Source organism: Thermobia domestica, chromosome 2 (genome assembly GCF_964235325.1).
Source record: "Thermobia domestica chromosome 2, izTheDome1.hap1.1, whole genome shotgun sequence".
Lineage (NCBI taxonomy): Eukaryota > Metazoa > Arthropoda > Insecta > Zygentoma > Lepismatidae > Thermobia > Thermobia domestica.
Window position 1 is genome coordinate 368899189 of NC_137455.1, and position 18962 is coordinate 368918150.

General features: G+C 35.6%; 1 protein-coding gene across 1 annotated transcript in view; it reads left to right on the plus strand.

Annotated features, from left to right (window-relative positions):
* LOC145679616 (immunomodulatory peroxidase-like) overlaps positions 1–18962 on the plus strand; it is a 189837-nt gene that overhangs the window by 124470 nt on the left and 46405 nt on the right. The window contains exons 9-10 of the mRNA XM_081750192.1: positions 11105–11267; positions 15171–15341. Coding sequence (XP_081606318.1) covers positions 11105–11267; positions 15171–15341 — 334 coding nt within the window. The remainder of the gene's footprint in view (positions 1–11104; positions 11268–15170; positions 15342–18962) is intronic.

Below are 18962 nucleotides of genomic sequence, written 5' to 3' on the forward strand. Positions count from 1 at the left end.
ATCCCCCACAAAACACAGGAGCACGGTGTTTGTCCACCACAAATTTCACACAGCGCGAGCTGGGATTGAACATGGAACCCCAAGCACCGGAGGTGAACGCTCTACCACTGAGACACCGCGCCTCCAAAATTTTAAAGAATTATTAGTTACTAACAAGTAACACTTCCGATGTGTAACACTTCGATTTTGATAAAATTTGGGAGGTAGATATTACACATGAAATAAACGAACACGTGTCTCCTATTTTCTGCGGGAAACCAGTTTTAAGGGGCAAAAGCCCCCACGCAAAATTTTGAAAGTTGACGCCCGAAAGGCAAAGAAATTGAACAGAAGTAAACGAAATTTTACACACATATTGCAGACAAAATTAGGGAATGCGTGCTTCGTATTTTCCTTAAAAAGACGGTTACGTGGGGCATGGAACCCTCAAAACTTTCATCACGAAATATTGAAAATGCTAGTAACAGTATGTCAGGTGTGTATAAGGGACTTGAAGAATTGCAACGAAACTTTGTGTAAAAACAGTACGCAAAACATAAAGGAATACGGGTTTTTTATATTCTGCGGAAAAAGGGTTTTAAGGGGTAAAAGCCCCACCCAAATTCTTTTCAAATTAAGGCCCGAAAGACCAGAAGGAGTTAACCAAAGTGAGTGAAATTGTGCACAGATATTGTAGACATAAAATGGGGGAATACCGGTTTTTGATTTTCTTGAAAAAAAAAGAAAACCGTTTAGGTGGGACACAGACCCCTCCAAAACTTTGATCGTGAAATATCAAAAGTGCTAATAACGGTATGTCAGATGTGCTTGAAGGACATGAAAAATTGAAACAACACATTGTGTAGGGACAGTATGGAAAAAGTATACGAATACTGGTTTTCTATTTTCTGCGGAAGAAAGATTTTAGGGGCAAAAGCTTCCACCCAAAATTTTGAAAATTGAGGCCGAATGGCCAGAGGAAGTTAACTTAAGTGAATAAAATTGTTCGTTGATACTGTACACATAAAATTAGGGAATACAGGTTTCTTATTGTCCTGAAAACAAAAACAGTTTAGATTATACACAAACCCCTCGAAAACTTTGATCGTAAAATATCAAACGTGCTAATAAGAATATGTCACAAGTACTTGAGAAACATGAAGAATTGGAACAAAACATTGTATAGGGACAATGCGCAAAAGAAACGAATATGTTTTCTTATTCTGCGGAAAAACCGTTTTAAGGGGGCAAAAGCCCCACCAAAATTTTTAAATTTGAGGCATAAAAGGCAAGCAAAACTGCACCGAATTGAATTACATTGTGGATAGATATTGTAGACGTAAGATGAGATAATTAGGTTTCGTATTATGCTGGAAAAAGCGGTTGAGTGAGGCACGGACCTTCTAAACCGTTGATTACTAAATATCAAAATTACAAATAAGCATATGTAAGACGTTCTTAAAAAATATTTCGAATTGCAACGAAACTTCGCATATTCCAAAACAATAAATGAATCGTATTTCACCTTGAGTGGAAAAACATTGTTGGGGCCTAGGCCCCATCTGAAAAAAGTAGATATTTCCGTAATAGCACAGGAAGGAGTGGATCGAAACAAATGAAATTGTGTGTAGATATTATATACACCCTATGTGAAATTTAGTGTTTCTCAAGTTTCCCTATCCGGTTTGCTTCAAATTTGGCAGATCAAGAGCAATCTGGAAATAAATCGACACGTATTTTTGTTTATGCGAAAAACATTATAAGGGCTAAAAGTGCCTCCTGAAATTTTATTAAAAACGCTATACTGTTTGGGCTTGTAGTTGATCTGAAAAATTTAAAGAAATCGGATGGAGACACGACACATGTGAAACACGAAGGGCCATAGTTTACACACCCAATATCTAGATACAATTTCATTCGGTTTGGTCCATACCTCTCGCCCCTCAGAGCCTCGGTCCACTCAACAGTTTTTTCTTTTAGGAAGAATACGAAACACATATTCCCTCATCTTACCTCTACAATACTTGTGCACATTTCATTCATTTCGGTCCATTTCTTCTTGTCTTTCTTGCGTCAACTTTCAAATTTTTGAGTGGGAGCTTTTGTCCCCTAAAACCATTTATACACAGAAAATAAGAAAACGCGTATTCGTTTATTTTTGCGTATTGTTCATACAAAATCTTTCGTTCAAATCCTTCATGTCCTTTACATCTGACATACTGTTACTAGGACTTTTGATATTTCATGATCAAAGGTTTGAAGGGGTCCGTGCCCCACCTAACCGTTTCTTACTGGAAAATACGAAACTCGTATTCCCTCAGTTTATATCTGCAATATCTGCAAAATTTCATTCATTTTGGTTCACATCTTCTTACCTTTCGGGAGTCAAATTTAAAAATTGTGGGGTGGGCTCTTTAGCCCCCTAAAACCGTTTTTCCGCAGAAAATAAAAGTAACAGTATTCGTTTATTTTTAGCGTATTGTCCATACACAAAGTTATCTTGCAATTCGTCATGTCCTTTACACACATCTGACATACTGTTACTAGCACTTTCGATATTTCGTGACCAAAGGTTTGGAGAGGTCGGTGCCCCAAACAACCCTTTTTCCACGAATATACTAAACCCGTATTCCTTCGTTTTATGTCTACAATATCTGTGCTCAACTTCATTCACTTTGGTTCATTTCTTTTTGCCTTTCGGGCGTCATCACTCAAAATTTTAGGTAGGGGCTTTTGCTCCCGAAAACCGTTTCTTTTAGAAAATAGAAAGCAGTATATGTTTATTTTTTGCGTATTGTCCATACACAAAGTTTCGTTGCAAGTCTTCATGTGCTTGACACAAATCTGACATACTGTTACTAGCACTTTCGATATTTCGTGATCAAAAGTTTGGAGGGGTCTTTGCCCCACCCAACCCTTTTTTGCAGGAGTATACGAAAGCCGTTTTTTGTCATTTTACTTCTACAATATCTGTGCACAATTTAAGTCACTTTGGTTAACTTGTTTTTGCCTTTCGGGTGTCATCTTTCAAAATTTTGCGTTGGGGATCTTGCCCCCTAAAATGTTTTTTCCGCAGAACATAAAAATTACATGTTCGTTTATTTTTGCGTATTATCCATACACAAAATTATGTTGCAATTCTCCATATCCTTTGCAAACATATGACATACTGTTACTAGCATTTTTGTTATTTTGTGATCAAAGTTTGCAGGGGTTCGTCCCCCACCCAACCGTTTTTTTTCAAGGAAAATTTAAAACCTTTTTTTGTCATTTTACGTCTACAATTTCTGTCAACAATATCGTTTACTTCGGTTCACTTCTTTTTGCCTTTTGGGAGTCAACTTTCAAAATTTTGGGTTGGGGCTTTTTCCCCCTAAAACCGTTATTCCGCAGAAAATAAAAAAACGTATTCGTTTAATTTTTCGTATTGTCCATACGTAAAGTTTCGTTGCAATTCCTTATGTTCTTTACACACATCTGACATCCTGTTACCAGCACTTTTGAGTTTCGTGATCAAATGTTTGGAGGGGCCCATGCCCCACCCAACCGTTTTTTCATTAAAGTACGAAACCCGTATTCCTTCATTTTACGTCTGCAATATCTGTGCACAATTTCACTCATTTCGTTTCAGTTGTTCTTGCCTTTCGGGTGTCAGCTTTGAAAATTTTGGGATTGTCTTTTATATTAAACCTTTACATTATGTATTTTTTCTTTTTTATGAAATTCTTCTTCCGGATGGAAAGATGGAAATGGTTTTCTCTGATATCTGTTTCTTGCCATTCATCTTGTTTGAACTGCTTAAGTAAGATTATTTTCTAACTTTTGATGTCATCCAACTCCGTCACAATAATAAAGTTGTCATTTTTAACAATTTGTTTTATTCTCTTATTTGCAGTATGCCACATTGATATATTTGTAACAAAATTGAGGTTTGGTCCAACGCCTTTTGAATTCGCAACCAACCGAAGCGCCGAGCATTTTGGGTTGCCTGCTATTGCAGGAAGAGGAGAATTGCAGGTGGTAATGCACTTTTGGAGTCGTGTATACATAAGAGGTTGGCTTAACGCCTCTAGCCATTTCGGCATCCGATGGTACAATTTGTACCATGCGGGTGTTTCATGGTACATTGCGTTATAGTATAACTCTCCTATTTGAGCTTTTTCGTCCGTTTTTTTTTCTTTCTCAAGTCCAGAGGCATTGTAGAAGACGTTACGTGTGGTTTCACACCTTCCTGCGTCGAGACATAGGAGGTGCTGACGTCATAATTCTAAAATATATATTTTCTTTTATTAAGCCTATGTTCATTATTTTTTGGCAGGCTTATTTTTGCACGTAGAAGATTGAAATTTTGCACAAGCATTCAGTCCATCGGGTAGTATTTACCAGATCTTTTTTCAGATTTCTGCGTTAAAACAGGGGGGTCCAGAGGGGCTAAAGTTGAAAAAAGGGATATTTTACCAAAAAATCCCATTTTTCGGGATTTTCCCGCCTTAGATACTTGATGGAGACATGTGAATGGTACCGCCTGAAAGGCAGTTCTATTCTGAAGAGAATGATTGGCGGATTATAGTCCTAGGGTAAATAGAGATGTCTCAGGAAATTTTTTACCTGAGATCATGGTGTTTTGCGGTAATTTGGGGCATTGTGGGGATTCTTGATAAAATTTCTCCCGCCCTTTGTATTCAAGATAGAAACTTGAAATTTGACACACAGATTCAATTTACCAAGTACTATTTATCAGATGTTTTGAGATCTCTACGTTCAGAGAGGGCCGTTCCAGAGGGGCCCAAAGTGAGAAAAAAATTTTCCCCTAAATTTTCTCTTTGACATCACTTTTCCCTCTCCTGGTATATGGTATGAGCATGGAAGTGGTACCATTTGAAAGTCAGCTGAAGAGAATGAGGTATGAACCATGATCCTAGGATAAATAGTGACGACACAGTAGCTGCTTGACTGAAAGTCTAAAAAATACCCAAAAAACCCCGGATGCCGAAAGGGCTAGTGCCACCGAAGTTCTCTGTCAAGACTTCAGATTCTTGAAAAGTTTTCACTAATACAGCATAATTAATCCTGAAATAAACCTTGCAACTTTGAGTAAGTTTTGTTTGTAATCATTTGTGGTATCTGTCTCCAGAAACAGTTGCCTTAGCATTTTTCGATAGCAAGGTGTCTACAGATACCAAAAGATGGACGGTGAAAGCATTACACTGCAATAATTGTAGGCAAGAGAACCCATTATCGCTCGAAATAAAGAAATTGACGGTTAAGCCAGAGAATATTCAAATGCTTGCCAAACAAGGATTGGAACACATATCCAAATTCCGTGTAATTTTCCCATCGATTCAGTATAGACCACATTATTCTTCAGGAAGATCCTTCGGTTTGGAAATCGAATAGTAGGTACCAATCGGGCAGGAACATTGTGAAGAGCGTGAAAGTTGTAAATGATTCTGCAGAAAGAGGAGTGAGACATATGGCAATCTATAATGCTGTGTTGACAAAGAAGAAAGAACAGAAACATTTTATTATGCAGCTAGTATCCCATTAACGGTGTACATTTCGTGACTTAAAGAGATATACAGAGGCCAAACATTTTAAAATCTTCGAAATGCATTGTGTTGCTACCTTTGTACCATTCCTGTATTATAAATTCTAAGATTTTATATCGTTTTGGATAGACTGAAAATGGAAATTACCTGAAACAGTCTGAAAAGAGAAATAAATAATAATAGATTAAAATAAATAATCCATATGGTAGTCCCCAAATCAGGAGGTAGATTATGTAGTAGGAAAGTTATCTTTTATCGATTATCATAATCGATTCCATTGTAAGAAAGATATCATAATCAATTTGCGATATCCGGTAAAATAAAATATTCATTGCGTGCTAAAACTAAAACAGAAAATAAATATTTTGACAAAACTCCAACTATGTATAAAGAAAGAGTAAAAGTTAAACGACTCCGCATTTCGAAATGTAGAAGAACGGTGTTAAAACACTACAATAAAGTAAACATAAACATATTTTCCTTTCATATTTTTCATAGAATTAATATTATACTAGATGTTGCTATTAATCGATTTTTTAATTCGAGTATTTTCAATTGCAACTAAAGTATTTATTCGATGAAAAATATTTAATTTATAATAGTGTTTAACATCCTTCCTGTACAGTGATTTAGCTTCCATGATCTGTAGCACATATTGATAGGTCAATATATCGAAAACTATTGGCGATATCGTGCCCCGTAACATTAGGGCTCAAAATCTGCACACCCAATTACGCATACCACACGCAAAAACACACCTGAAATTTCGGAGATGTCTGCTGTAGTTATATTAATTCGAGCAACAAGTTTTCCGGCTGTCGGAGCTGGTGTTGCATACAAAACGCGTTTCAATCACCCCCTTAAAAGGGAATCAAAGGGGCGTGAGGTAGGGTGAACGAGGTCGACATAGCACAGGTCCTTCTCTCCAGTCCAAAGATCTGGAATGTCTCATTTAGGTAGGTCTGCATATTTTTGTTAAAATGTGCAGGCGCTCTGTTATGCTGGGATCACATCTGCTGTCTTATGTTCAAGGGCATATATTCTAACAATTTCGGCAGAAGATTACGTAAAAATAAAAGATACGCAACTTGGCCTCCACAAAGGCGAGTTCGTAATAAATAAGATCCTACCACAAAATTATCCACCATACTGCACAGCACGCTTGCATTAAATCTCTGCTGCTGATCCTTCACTAGAATTACATGTTTACTTTTACGCCCTACACTTGGCTACTGCTAGTTTCAGGACGGTCTCAGATCATGCCAAGTTCGCTGTCTTCAAATTCAACTGGCCACATGGGGCGATTCCGATTTCACGTAGGGGAAATTGAAGAGACCTTATCTCTCGAATGCGAATATGGACGCGTGGAAAAAATACAAGGAAAATGTCTCCTTTGAGGGCGACGGTCACGATATAAACGAATCACCTCTGGGCTATTTATTTTGCCTCTCCATAAATGAGGTGCATATCTGCCAGCTCATGGATAGGGTAATCTGCCATTGCGCAGGCACATACAGATTAACATAATCAATTTTACTTAAACACCAACGTCTACACTTTTAATCGACCGTGAATACCTAGATACAACCCTCTAACGTTGAACGCATCACTTCCTATTCTGTTATACAGCAATTCCATCGGACTATGTATATCACTCAAGTTGCGTAGATGGTTATTATAACACAGCCACGCTAACTGACGCTATTCCACAACAAAAGTGCAAGACAATCTTCTGCGAGCCATTCGCAATTCACACACAAGGGACGATAGTTCCGTAGTGTGCGACCAAAGCATCATGCCATTAGTGAAAGTACTATAAGCTACGTGTGTACTGCTACATGTACGGAAAAGTGCCCCATTCGCTTTCTTCCATGCAGATATTCCATCGAGCTACAAGGTACATTAGAAAGGAAAAAAAAGATTTCCCCAATTCTTTGATGTAATTCATTTCTTCTAGAAATTTTCTACAGCAGTGACAAAGTCAGAATGTAAGTGAGCTACACTAGGACGCGATTTTGGTATATTGACAATAGCAATGTAGTTTTTCGAAGCTTATGGGTAAGGGGCGGTTTGCCAACTCTAAGGGAGGGGGAAAGCCCCTCGAAAGTATCCCTGGAAGAATATTTACCTTCCGGATAAATCAAATATGCTGTCTCAGTTCATTTCTTCGTATCGATATGTAATGTGTACAACATCTCGTGTTTCGTCTATTTTTGTTGCTTCTGTGCACATAAATAATATAGACCACGGAATTACATATTACGAGTAGAAAACCCTTTAATCCAGCTTACTTTTGACAAATATATATTCAGGAAATATTTGGGAATCCTTGTGTTATGTGGAGAATTCATTGTACATTCCTTCATCGCTTATGATCTTTGCATTTTTGGATACTACATGTTGTGTTTATTTACATGCCACCTGACTGTCATATGCACAGTCGTTTTAAATCTTAATCAAGGTTATTTTTTTCATTTTCACATACTCTTAACTTGGACAGGAAGCTGTTCATTTATCATCTGTCAAAATTATCCTAGAAGACATAACTGTGATACGTTCAAGATTTCGTTTCATTTAAATTTTTCTTCCGAGAGTTTGTTTTGTGCTGAGAGAAAATACAACAGTTACACATGTCTATCTCTCTTACTTTCGAATTATAAGTATTCTTCTAACTTGAACGATATACTATTATTTCGGCTGCAACGAAATTGCGCATACTTTTCCGATTTTATCAGTTTTATCTGATAACCGTTGACAAGCTGTCATAATGTACAAGATTGCGCACAAAAATATTAAGCAAGCTTGTCAGATGGACAATGTTTTCTCTTTTGTCATGTTTGTATATGTGTGTGTGACTTTATTGACAAGTCTAATTTTGAAAATACAGAGGAATTAACACACAAGCATATGAAGAAGTGCAGAGAAGTGATGTACTGTATTCGAAAAAAAAATTCACACCAGTTCGTCCGAGAAATATTACAGAGGCTGTTGAGCAAACGGTTGAAAGAGAAGATGAGTTAAGTCATGATGGAGAAAAAGTTTCTATTTGCAAATGAAGAAGCTAAGATTATCGTCCTTGGCTAGTAGTGGGAAGTGTGCCGTCTATATTATTATTAATAATAATAACTTTGGGAATGTCATCGTAATGGTTTGCTTCGTTTTATTTAGGTTTCCACCTAGAATATGGGCTTCAGAACCCTCAGTAGCTCTTCGATCGACGAATGGGGCTGAAGCATTTCATAAGCATTACAATGAACAAGTCTATTCACCGGATCCAAATATTTATTAACTGATTTCATATTTGGTGAAGGTACAATCAGAAACAAAATTGAAATGAAGATAATTTACGAAAGGATATACTAATACACAAAGAATACATTTGATTTTTTGTCCATTTTCCTCACTCAACGTTTGATAAAATACTCAAAGGAATACTCCACTTTCTTTGGGAGTCACCCTTGCGACTCCATTGCACTATATCCCATTGCACACTAACTGAATCTAAAATTAATGGACATTCTCTTTTATCTGACTCTCATCCGACGTTTTGTTCTTGAATTATGGCTGTTTTTACATTTTTCGACAAATTTTTGGGTAATCCGGGTGCCGAAAGGAGGCATTTTTATACCCAGGTTGGTTCACATGTTTCGTTTTATCTCGGTGTCAGGAATCAACGCCCAAGGTTTGTTATAATAATTAAGTTGCATTCTGTGTCTATAGGGCTCCATTTTATGTATTAAATTCTCCCAATTTATTTAGTAACATAAATTGCTAAACCGTGAAAACGTCTTTTTTAGAGAAACATTGTTATTTCTTCTAATAAAGTTTTGTCCAACAAACTGAAGCTAAACATATACTAATAAATGAACATAGTTTTATTTTAGAAATACAGTAGACACTGATTGTTCGAACACCGCTCTAAAATCACAGGAACAATCAAATTTGTAAATTAAGAGCATAAAATAAACTTGAATTCTTTAAACTGTGCTATATCGATTACGCTTAACTTCTGAAACTTTATTTTGCCAATAAATGACTAGCAGCACGAAAAACCCCTACATTATTTTATCAAATAGACCTGTATGTTAATTGCTTTACTGGCTTTATACATAATTTGAAAAGTGATTGTACTCTTTACCTGTTCTCCCACAATAGCAACTGTATGAATGCATAATACAAAACTAGTACACAGAAGAATTTTAAAAAATATTTGTAATATGATATTTCGTAGACTCTTTTATAAGGGCGAACTATACCCTTCACAGGTTCTTTACCAACAGTCACTATATGAATTCACTATGTTGAAATGGTATGCTATAGAACAACTAAAGCCACTAATATATAGTGATATTTTGCAGGGCGCACTGTATCCTTCAAATGAGTGTTAATCAACAGTAAAAATGTGTATTCATTGTACAGACCTGTACCATACAGAAGAATAAATAAAACCTTTTATACTTGATATGGTTTCGCAAGGGCGCCTTACATAAAGGGCGCAGTGTACCCTTCACAGGTTCTTTACCAACAATAAAAGTATATATCCATTGTACAGAACTGTGCCATACAGAAGAATAAATAAAACCAATTATGATTGATGAGGTTTCGCAAGGGCGCCTTATGTAAATGGTGCAGTGCCCCTTCACGGGTTCTTTACCAACAGTAAAAGTATGTATTCATTATACAGAACTGTGCCATACAGAAGAATAAATAAAACCGTTTATATTTGATGTGGTTTCGCAAGGGCGCCTTACATAAAGGGCGCAGTGTACCCTTCTGAGGTTCTTTACCAAAAGTAAAAGTATGATTCATTGTTCAGAGCTGTACCATACAGAAGAATAAATAAAAACGTTTATCTTTGATGTGGTTACGCAAGTGTACCTAATCTAAAGGGCGCAGTGTACTTACCACAGGTTCTTTACCAACAGTAAAAGTATGTATTCATTGTATAGAACTGTCCCATATAAAAGAATAAATACAACAGTTTATCTTTGATGTGGTTTCGCTAGGGAGCCTTATATAAAGGGTGCAGTGTAATTACCACAGGTTCTTTACCAATAACTACTCTAAGAATTTATTATACAAAAAACTCGTACCTTTATTTATAATGTGATGTTTCGGACATGTCCCGGTGGGCCAGCACGGGCCTGAGTGTGACTTTCCTTCAATTCCGAATACATGTTTTTTCCTAATATACAATCATTTAATAAGCTCTAGCTCACAAAAGCCAGATTCTAACGGTTTGATTAGTCCGAAAGAGGCACTAGTCTTTCCCTTTTTGCTCAGTTCGAATAATAGTTACATTAAACACCACCTTTGGCGCTGCTAGTAGCAATGATGTATCAAGCAAGATAATAATCTTTTTTCTTTCTCAATTATTATCTTCAATTCATTAACTCTTAAATTTAATTGAATCATGCTGTATACACACGTATTGAAACAACTTTATATATTTTATTTTCAAATGATCTGACCTGGCCTCCTTTAAAGAATGAGATTATTTAGATAAACATCTATACTTATCTTAGTTCCTTTTTGTTATTTCTTTCCATTCTTAGTTTTTATTTTGTTTAATTCAGGATGTTTGGTGAGAATAATACCCCCTATATACCTGATTATGCACAACTCTGGCAACAAATTAACAATCCTCATCTTCTGGGAGTCCAGGGAAACTTTGATGCTTTACTTCGTGGAATGGCCAACTCTCATGCACAACAATGTGATAGATATTTTGTCAAAGATGTAAGTACAAATACGTGTTAAAATAACCGAGTTTTATGCTTAGAAATTGGTGTTTCTAGATTCTTTTACTCCAGGCGCTATTTGAGGAACATATTTGAAAGACGAGTTCTGAAATTACGTATACGGTACAGCATTGGTGGCAATATATGTGTAAAGAGGAAGCTATTGAGTCAAAAAAGATCATCACTTTAAATTACCTCAAGAAATCCTCAATTTAGGCAGCAGACCCACTTTCCTCTTTAACTTTACATTTTATTAAAACTTAGTACCCTGATGAAATTTGATAAAGGTACACTCATGTTCAAAATGATTGTCGCATATCTATAACTGTTTTATTGTAAGAATATAATTTGATAATGATTTTGCAGGGTACTTTTAATACTGATAGTATGTGTGTAATAGGGAAATGTATATTTGTAGTAAATTTCATAGGAAAAGAGTTATAAATACGAAAATTAGAATGAGTAAAACAAAATGTTGTTAAATGAACAAGAAAATTTCAGTTTCGTTCTATTGTTCTTATTTACTGCTCTTTTGACATGAAATTTTCCACATACATGTCTTTGCCGATTATACACATAACATACTAACATTGTAAGAAATACAGAGCGAATTTGTTATGAAACTATATTCCTACAACAACATATTTATAGACATGCGACAATAATTTTGGACATGAGTGTACATCTTGGAGTCTACAACCCACCGGACATGTTTCCCCTTTTATGCCTTCTAGATCTAAATATGTTATAATATACGGCATACATAACTAAAATTTAGTTATTTCACCCAAATGTGATATTAGGACCCTCCCAAAAATTGACAATATTTCATTTTACAAATTTGACAGGGGTTAATACAAATTTAGACACGTGTGATGTCTACAACGGTTTGTGTATCCAAATTTTAGTTTCCTTACACCAATGCCGGTTGCATCCTTATTAATTTAATATGAGAATTTTGCTTCACTAGTCACTTACAACTTTTGATACTTAACCGCGATACCTACGATTTTGGCAGAAACTCCAAATTATTAAAGAGACAAATCAATAATTGTAAATGTTGAACAATTATTTGAAGTCTTGCGTTTCCCTGTGTGTTTGTTTTATAGAGACACTCTTAATGTGTTTAAAAGTATGTAGCAATTTTTTAGTTACGTATGTATACCATCCTTGTATCTTCAGTATCATGACAAAAATCAACATTGCAGTTTGTATTGCCAAATTCGAAACATAAATATTTGTTGACATGTCGAGGTGCAAAAGAGTACTCTACATAACAGTGTTTCTTTCAGACATAATGTTGCGGGGGCACACTTAGTATTCCAGGGGGGGGCACTGCTGATGCTATTCTATTTGTTATTATATTATAAATGTATTATTTTGGTCTTTTCCGGGAGGGCACTCTGAGAGCTCCCTGGGGGGCAATGCTCCTCCAAGAAACATGCCTGGAAGAAACACTGCTACATAGTATCTGAGAAGTCCCCGTTTCGCTAGACTTGAGTTGTGGTGTTGAGAATATTGCTTTCATGTTTGCAGAATGAATTATGTGTAATTCCAGATTGTATGTACTGTGTAGTATTCCTGCGTTCAAGATAACGTGGAGCAATTCAGTTTTGAACAATTTCCAGGCCACTGAATTGGGCATGGTCCTCCAACATATCCATTTACGTTATAATGGCCCCCGCGAAACCCGGACTAACAACACCAGATAACCAATAGTGATGAATAATCAAGTCACATGTCTCTCATCGTTGGTACAGAACAGATGGAGAATTCCGCGAAAGTGAGAAGGAAGCCTTCAAAATGCTTTACAATATGTCAAGAAAGACATGAACACGGGTAAACTGAGCATGTTTCCTGGCCCATTCAATCAACGGAGCTAAACATAATCGAACACCTCTGGTCCGTTTTATGAAATGCGAATTATATTATTTTCGCCTGCATCCTCTCTCACGGAATAAGTGCACAAGGAATGATGTAATATATCTCTTGCTACCGTTCACGATTTCAATTACCCCCAGAGCTCCCTCGTGGCTAAGCGACTAGCATATGCGTCTTTGACGTGGGAGACCTGAATTCGATTCCAGACGGAAGCTCGTGTGGTTCGGATTCCACGTTAAGCTATAGGCCAACATCTCATATAGTCTCACTACTGAAAGGGACGTCCAACATCATATCAATAACAATCTGTTACTCCATTCCACGTCGCATCAGAGCTGTTTTGTATATTTAAGGCTCTTGAACGAGATATTAATAATGTAAGTGGCACTTTCTTAATGTGTTTCTATTACATTAATAAGTTTCTGTATGTGAATGTCTGTGACGAGAAACTGAAACCATTGAAATGACTTTTTGCATGAATGAGCTTTGCTGTTGATCTTGAAGGTAGTACAAAAACTTTAATAAAAATGTACATATTTGCCATTAATTTTAAATGTGCGGCTGAAAGACCCATGTTATGCATTGCTGTAGGAAAAGTGGGTCATACATCAGGGATTTTATGAAACTTTCACAGATCTCAATTAAAATTATTCTGCGTTTCTATGTATTATGTGTGTTTGTTCTTTGTTGTATAAGTATGTAATCCGAATATCACATATCCCAACAAAAGTCGAAAAATGTTCCTTTTTTTACTTTTAAACTAAATTCTAGGTTATGTAGATTTCTCCTGTCATCCTTATTTATCACTTTTGACTGCAGAGAGCTTCCTAAGATTTTGATTTCAATTTATATTTTTTTTTTATTTATTTATTAGCTTTAATACTCCACGGGTATGTTCTTTAGACTAAAGGAGACGAATGGTTAATGGAAATAAATTTTGTTTTCGAATGACGTACCCACGGGGGGTCAACTGGGTCCGTACCCTTACCCCCACAAAATAATCGTAACTCGACTAACAAGTATAGAATTTCTTAAGAAGCGTATACTTTTTTAGCAGAGAAATAATTGATGTAGGCTAAATATTTGAGTTTACGCTTCATCTGTACTCTTTCTTTTCTTATAAAAATAATCTAGTTCTATCATTTTTTCTAAAAAAAATATAGATGGCAATAATTAACAATTACTTACTGGGTGCTTAAACTTGGAGCTGTGTGCTTAATACTGCAAGTAAAATTATTGCGTGTTAAGTGCTGTATCGCCAGGTCAATTTCAGGAAATGTATTCGGTGAATTGGATAATTTATTTTGGTTTGCGAGGCAGGATAAGTGAAAGTAAGGTGAGGGCAATAGTTGTAGTGAAGAAGGTCGTGGTGCTGTTGGTTGTTTTTGATCTTGTAAACTGCACTGTATTTTAAGGTGGAAGGGACTATTTTGAGGAGAGGTATATTTCTTATGAATTAGTGGCGGGAAAGAGAGTGTGAAAATGGCGCGTATATATCCATGTTGTAACATATTGTGTTTGAGTTTTATAAAATCATTCAAAAATTACAAGCGTCAGTTACACTATTTTCAAAAGCCACTTGTGAAAACTCTTGCTTACGTGCATACTCACCATCGCTGACGCGTCTGCTCCTTTGGAAGCACACCCGCACTATTACGCTTGTTCAACAGCTTTACCCTGCCCTAACTCGGTTACATAGTACCCGTGCTTTTTAATGACTACCTAGGACAGGTTGGTTTCTGTTTTTACAGTGTAGTTTTCATGCTATATATCTGGACGGCGTATTTATACGAACTTTTGAAGGTCTAACCTGACTTAATTTTGTATATTTCTTTCCTAATTTAGTACATTTTGGTACTGTTTTAAAATTTTCATATGGTTCGGTGATACAGTACTAGTGCCATTATTTTATCTATTATCAAGATAACCTAGTTCTGTATCAAATTTTATTATAATCCATAAATCTTCAGAATGTTTTTAAATCAATATTTTTAATATTTGAAATAAACATTTCTTCCAGATGACTCAAAACTTATTTCAAGGAACTGGTAACTTTGGTTTGGACATAGTAAGTTTGAATATTCAAAGAGGACGAGATCATGGTTTACCTGGTTACAATGCTTACAGAGAACTTATCGGATTACCCAAAGCAAATAAATTCGAGGATTTAGAAAGTGAAATTCCTGCAGAGGTAAAATTAAATTTTCTTTAAATTTCATAATTTAAGGATTGGTTACAGTGGCAGTTCTAAAAGGTAAAACGTGAGAAGGGGCCAGCAAGAATTGTGACTATGATACGTATATCAAGGGTTTACTGTAAATTTTCAAAAAATATAAAAAATTAGCTTAAATTGTTTTTGATATTAAAAGAACTGGGGTGCCTGGCCCTCGACCCTGGGCTAGATCTGTCACTTATCGTTTTATATTATTTTTCTAAAGAAGGTAGAAATTGTGATATCTATTACAAAATATTAGCAATAAACTGATATAATGGGAGGGATTTGGGAAAATTAGCAAAAGAATCTGCTACCATTTGTGAAATATGTTTTGCGTGTTTTTCTCCATTTTTGTTTTCTCTATTAATAATACTGAATAATAATTATGAAATAGTCAAATTTCTCCATTGTTGTCAAATGACCCTCCAAAGGATTCTCCATTCGTGCTACAAGTAAGGTTGAATTGCTTTGGTAAAATATAATTTTCTTTCCTGTTTCTCTAATACAGCGAGTACGTATAAGGTAATCATTTTCCACTGGAAGAGCCCACAGAACTTACTTGAATTGTTGAGTTGAGTTCAGTTGATTTTGGATTTAACATCTGACAGTTGAACAAGGCTTTGAGTTACTTTTCCTGTTAACAGATGGACTTGTCTAGATCTGGTATCTGGGTCTGTCATTCTTTTGGTAAATTTCACCAACAACACTGTAACTTTAACCTATCCATGCATGGCGACATCTACAGTTTAATGTGCATTTAAACTTTCCTTTTTGAAATAATCACCAACATTACTGTAACTTTAACCTATCCATATATGACGACATCTACAGTTTAATGTGCATTTAAGTTTTCCTTTTTGAAATATTCACCAACATTACTGTAACTTTAACCTATCCATATATGACGACATCTACAGTTTAATGTGCATTTAAACCTTCCTTTTTGAAATATTCATCAACATTATTGTAACTTTAACCTATCCACATATGACGACATCTACAGTTTAATGTGCATTAAAACCTTCCTTTTTGAAATATTCATCAACATTTCTGTAGCTTTAACCTATCCATATATGACGGCATCTACAGTTTAATGTGTATTTAAACGTTCCTTTTTGAAATATTCACCAACATTACTGTAACTTTAACCTATCCATATATAACGACATCTTCAGTTTAATAAATCTTCCTTTTTCAAATATTCACCAACATTACTGTAACTTTAACTTATCCATACATGACGACATTTATAGTTTAATGTGCATTTAAACCTTCCATTTTTTCAAATACTCACCAACATTACTGGAACTTTAACCTGTTCATAAATGACTAAATTTACCGTTTAATGCGCATTTAAACCTTCCTTTTTGAAACATTCACCAGCATCACTGTAACTTTAACCTATTCATATAGGAGGAAATCAACAGTTTAATGTGCATTTAAACCCTCCTTTTTGAAATATGCACCAACATCATTCTAACTTCAACCCGCCCATATACAACGAGATCTACAGTTTAATGTGTGTTTCAAGGAGCGCTAAGTGTCAATACATAGGGGCATGTTTCCCCAATATTTCCAATGTACTTTGTAGAAAGAAACTACATTCGAGATACTTCAATAAAAGTCAAGTTATGATCGTTCAAAAAATGTCCAAATATAAGTTGAAATAGTCAGACAATAATCCGTGTAGTGTTTTCTTAGTACTTTTTTCTTTTATTGCTGAGGGAGAACCATTACAATAATTACAAACGTGTCAGAATCATCTTTTGATTATTTATTTACTCTGTTTTTGAACAAATCCTAAATATTAGTCTTGAATTTGATTGGACTATTGTGAATGTTGTCGCACAAAACAAAACACATTGGAAAGATGGGGAAAACCTGCTGCCATCTGTTGTGCGATTGCCAACACTGTAACATTAACCTTAAAGGGTATCTGGATAATATTGTATCGCGTTCGAAACTCTCCCACCATGGTGCTGTGCACAACACCAGTGATTAGCAAAGAGGGCTTGCAGAACTTATTAATGACACTGACGAGTTTGTTTTCAGAGTTTGAGCAAAGATAATTTTTAACTTTTAATGCTACTTGTACCATATAATTTCAATGTAGCTGAAGATTGGATTCCCGGTGAAGAAGAGAATTTTCAACGTTGATTAACAGAAGCGTTGTCATTTCATATTTTGCGTAGGGAAGGGGAGGGAAGATATATATTCCCCAATATAAATTGATTTTCACGTTTGTTATTAATATATCATAATATTATTCAATAAAATGTATACTTATCCCAAACTCAAGAAAAGCAATTGCCTCCTGAATGTTCTAATGACATCACTAAAACTAAGTCGAATCAAATACAAGTTTAGAAACCCAGAAAAAATATGTTACGAAAATGTGCACTGACTCCAAAACACTCACACGGGAGGGTCCCACAAGTTGTCGCTAAAACCTGATTGCCACATAGCACATCTGATAGAGCATCATAAGAAATGAACATGAGCAAAATTTAAGGTGCTATGGACCAGAAGGATAGAAGCTAGGGGGCTCCAAAATTTGAATATCCAAAGAATTTTATTATGGAATTATATACGTTTTAAAGTAAATACCTTGAAAACCGTTAAAGCAATCAAAACAAAAGTTGCACAATTTAATGAGAACAAAATGCCCTATGGAAGACCATAAACAGTGTTGACATGAGTGAATCAGTGTTGCCGACTCAGCATAAAAATATGTTATTATAAATAGCATCATATACAAGTGTGCACAGATTTAAAATGCACTGTTATCACTTAACATAACAGCGAAGTGTAGTGTACTATGTTACACACTATTGGAGCTACGTGTCCTGAAAGTGTAGAGTGGAGAGATCTGATATGTGTCAACAGATGGTAATAAAGGAATCTGGGTCTCATACTATGAATTTAGTTCAAATGCATAACACAGATAGTATAACATAGCAAAATGTCAACAGTGTCACAAAATATTGATGCATTTGAAAAACGAAATTGAGTGATGCCATTTTTACGTCTTGTGTCAGCTTCGAAGCTATATAGGAGTGCAAAGTGGGATTCGAATCACTATGAAAGTGAAAGATGACAATGAAATGTAACAGAAACATGTCCGAGGCTGGATTGGAATCCGCGATACCTAATATATCGGTTGTCTAGCCTTCTAGACCGCACCGCTATCCGGTCCGACTAAAAGCGAAATGAGGTAGTAACAAAATAATTATATTTCCAATGTGAATATGGTAATATTACGGTTTACAAACATAATTATAATTATTATGTAAGGAGGAAGTAAAAGAATGTGTTATTTAACACAAAAGACCAAACCAAGAAAGTACTCTTGCAACGAGTTGTGTATCATTTAGTTCTCGCAAGTTGTCTGCTTATTCATCGGACTACAGAAGTATATTGCAAAATCCTCACATTTTTCTAATGCATTCTCTTATTACCCTTTGTCGCCACATATAAGACTTCTCTATTGTACATTTTCAGCACATGTAGCTCCAATTGTGTGCAACACTGTACCACTACACTTCACTGTTATGTTTAGAGATAATAGTGCATTTCAAATCTGTGCATACTTGCTAT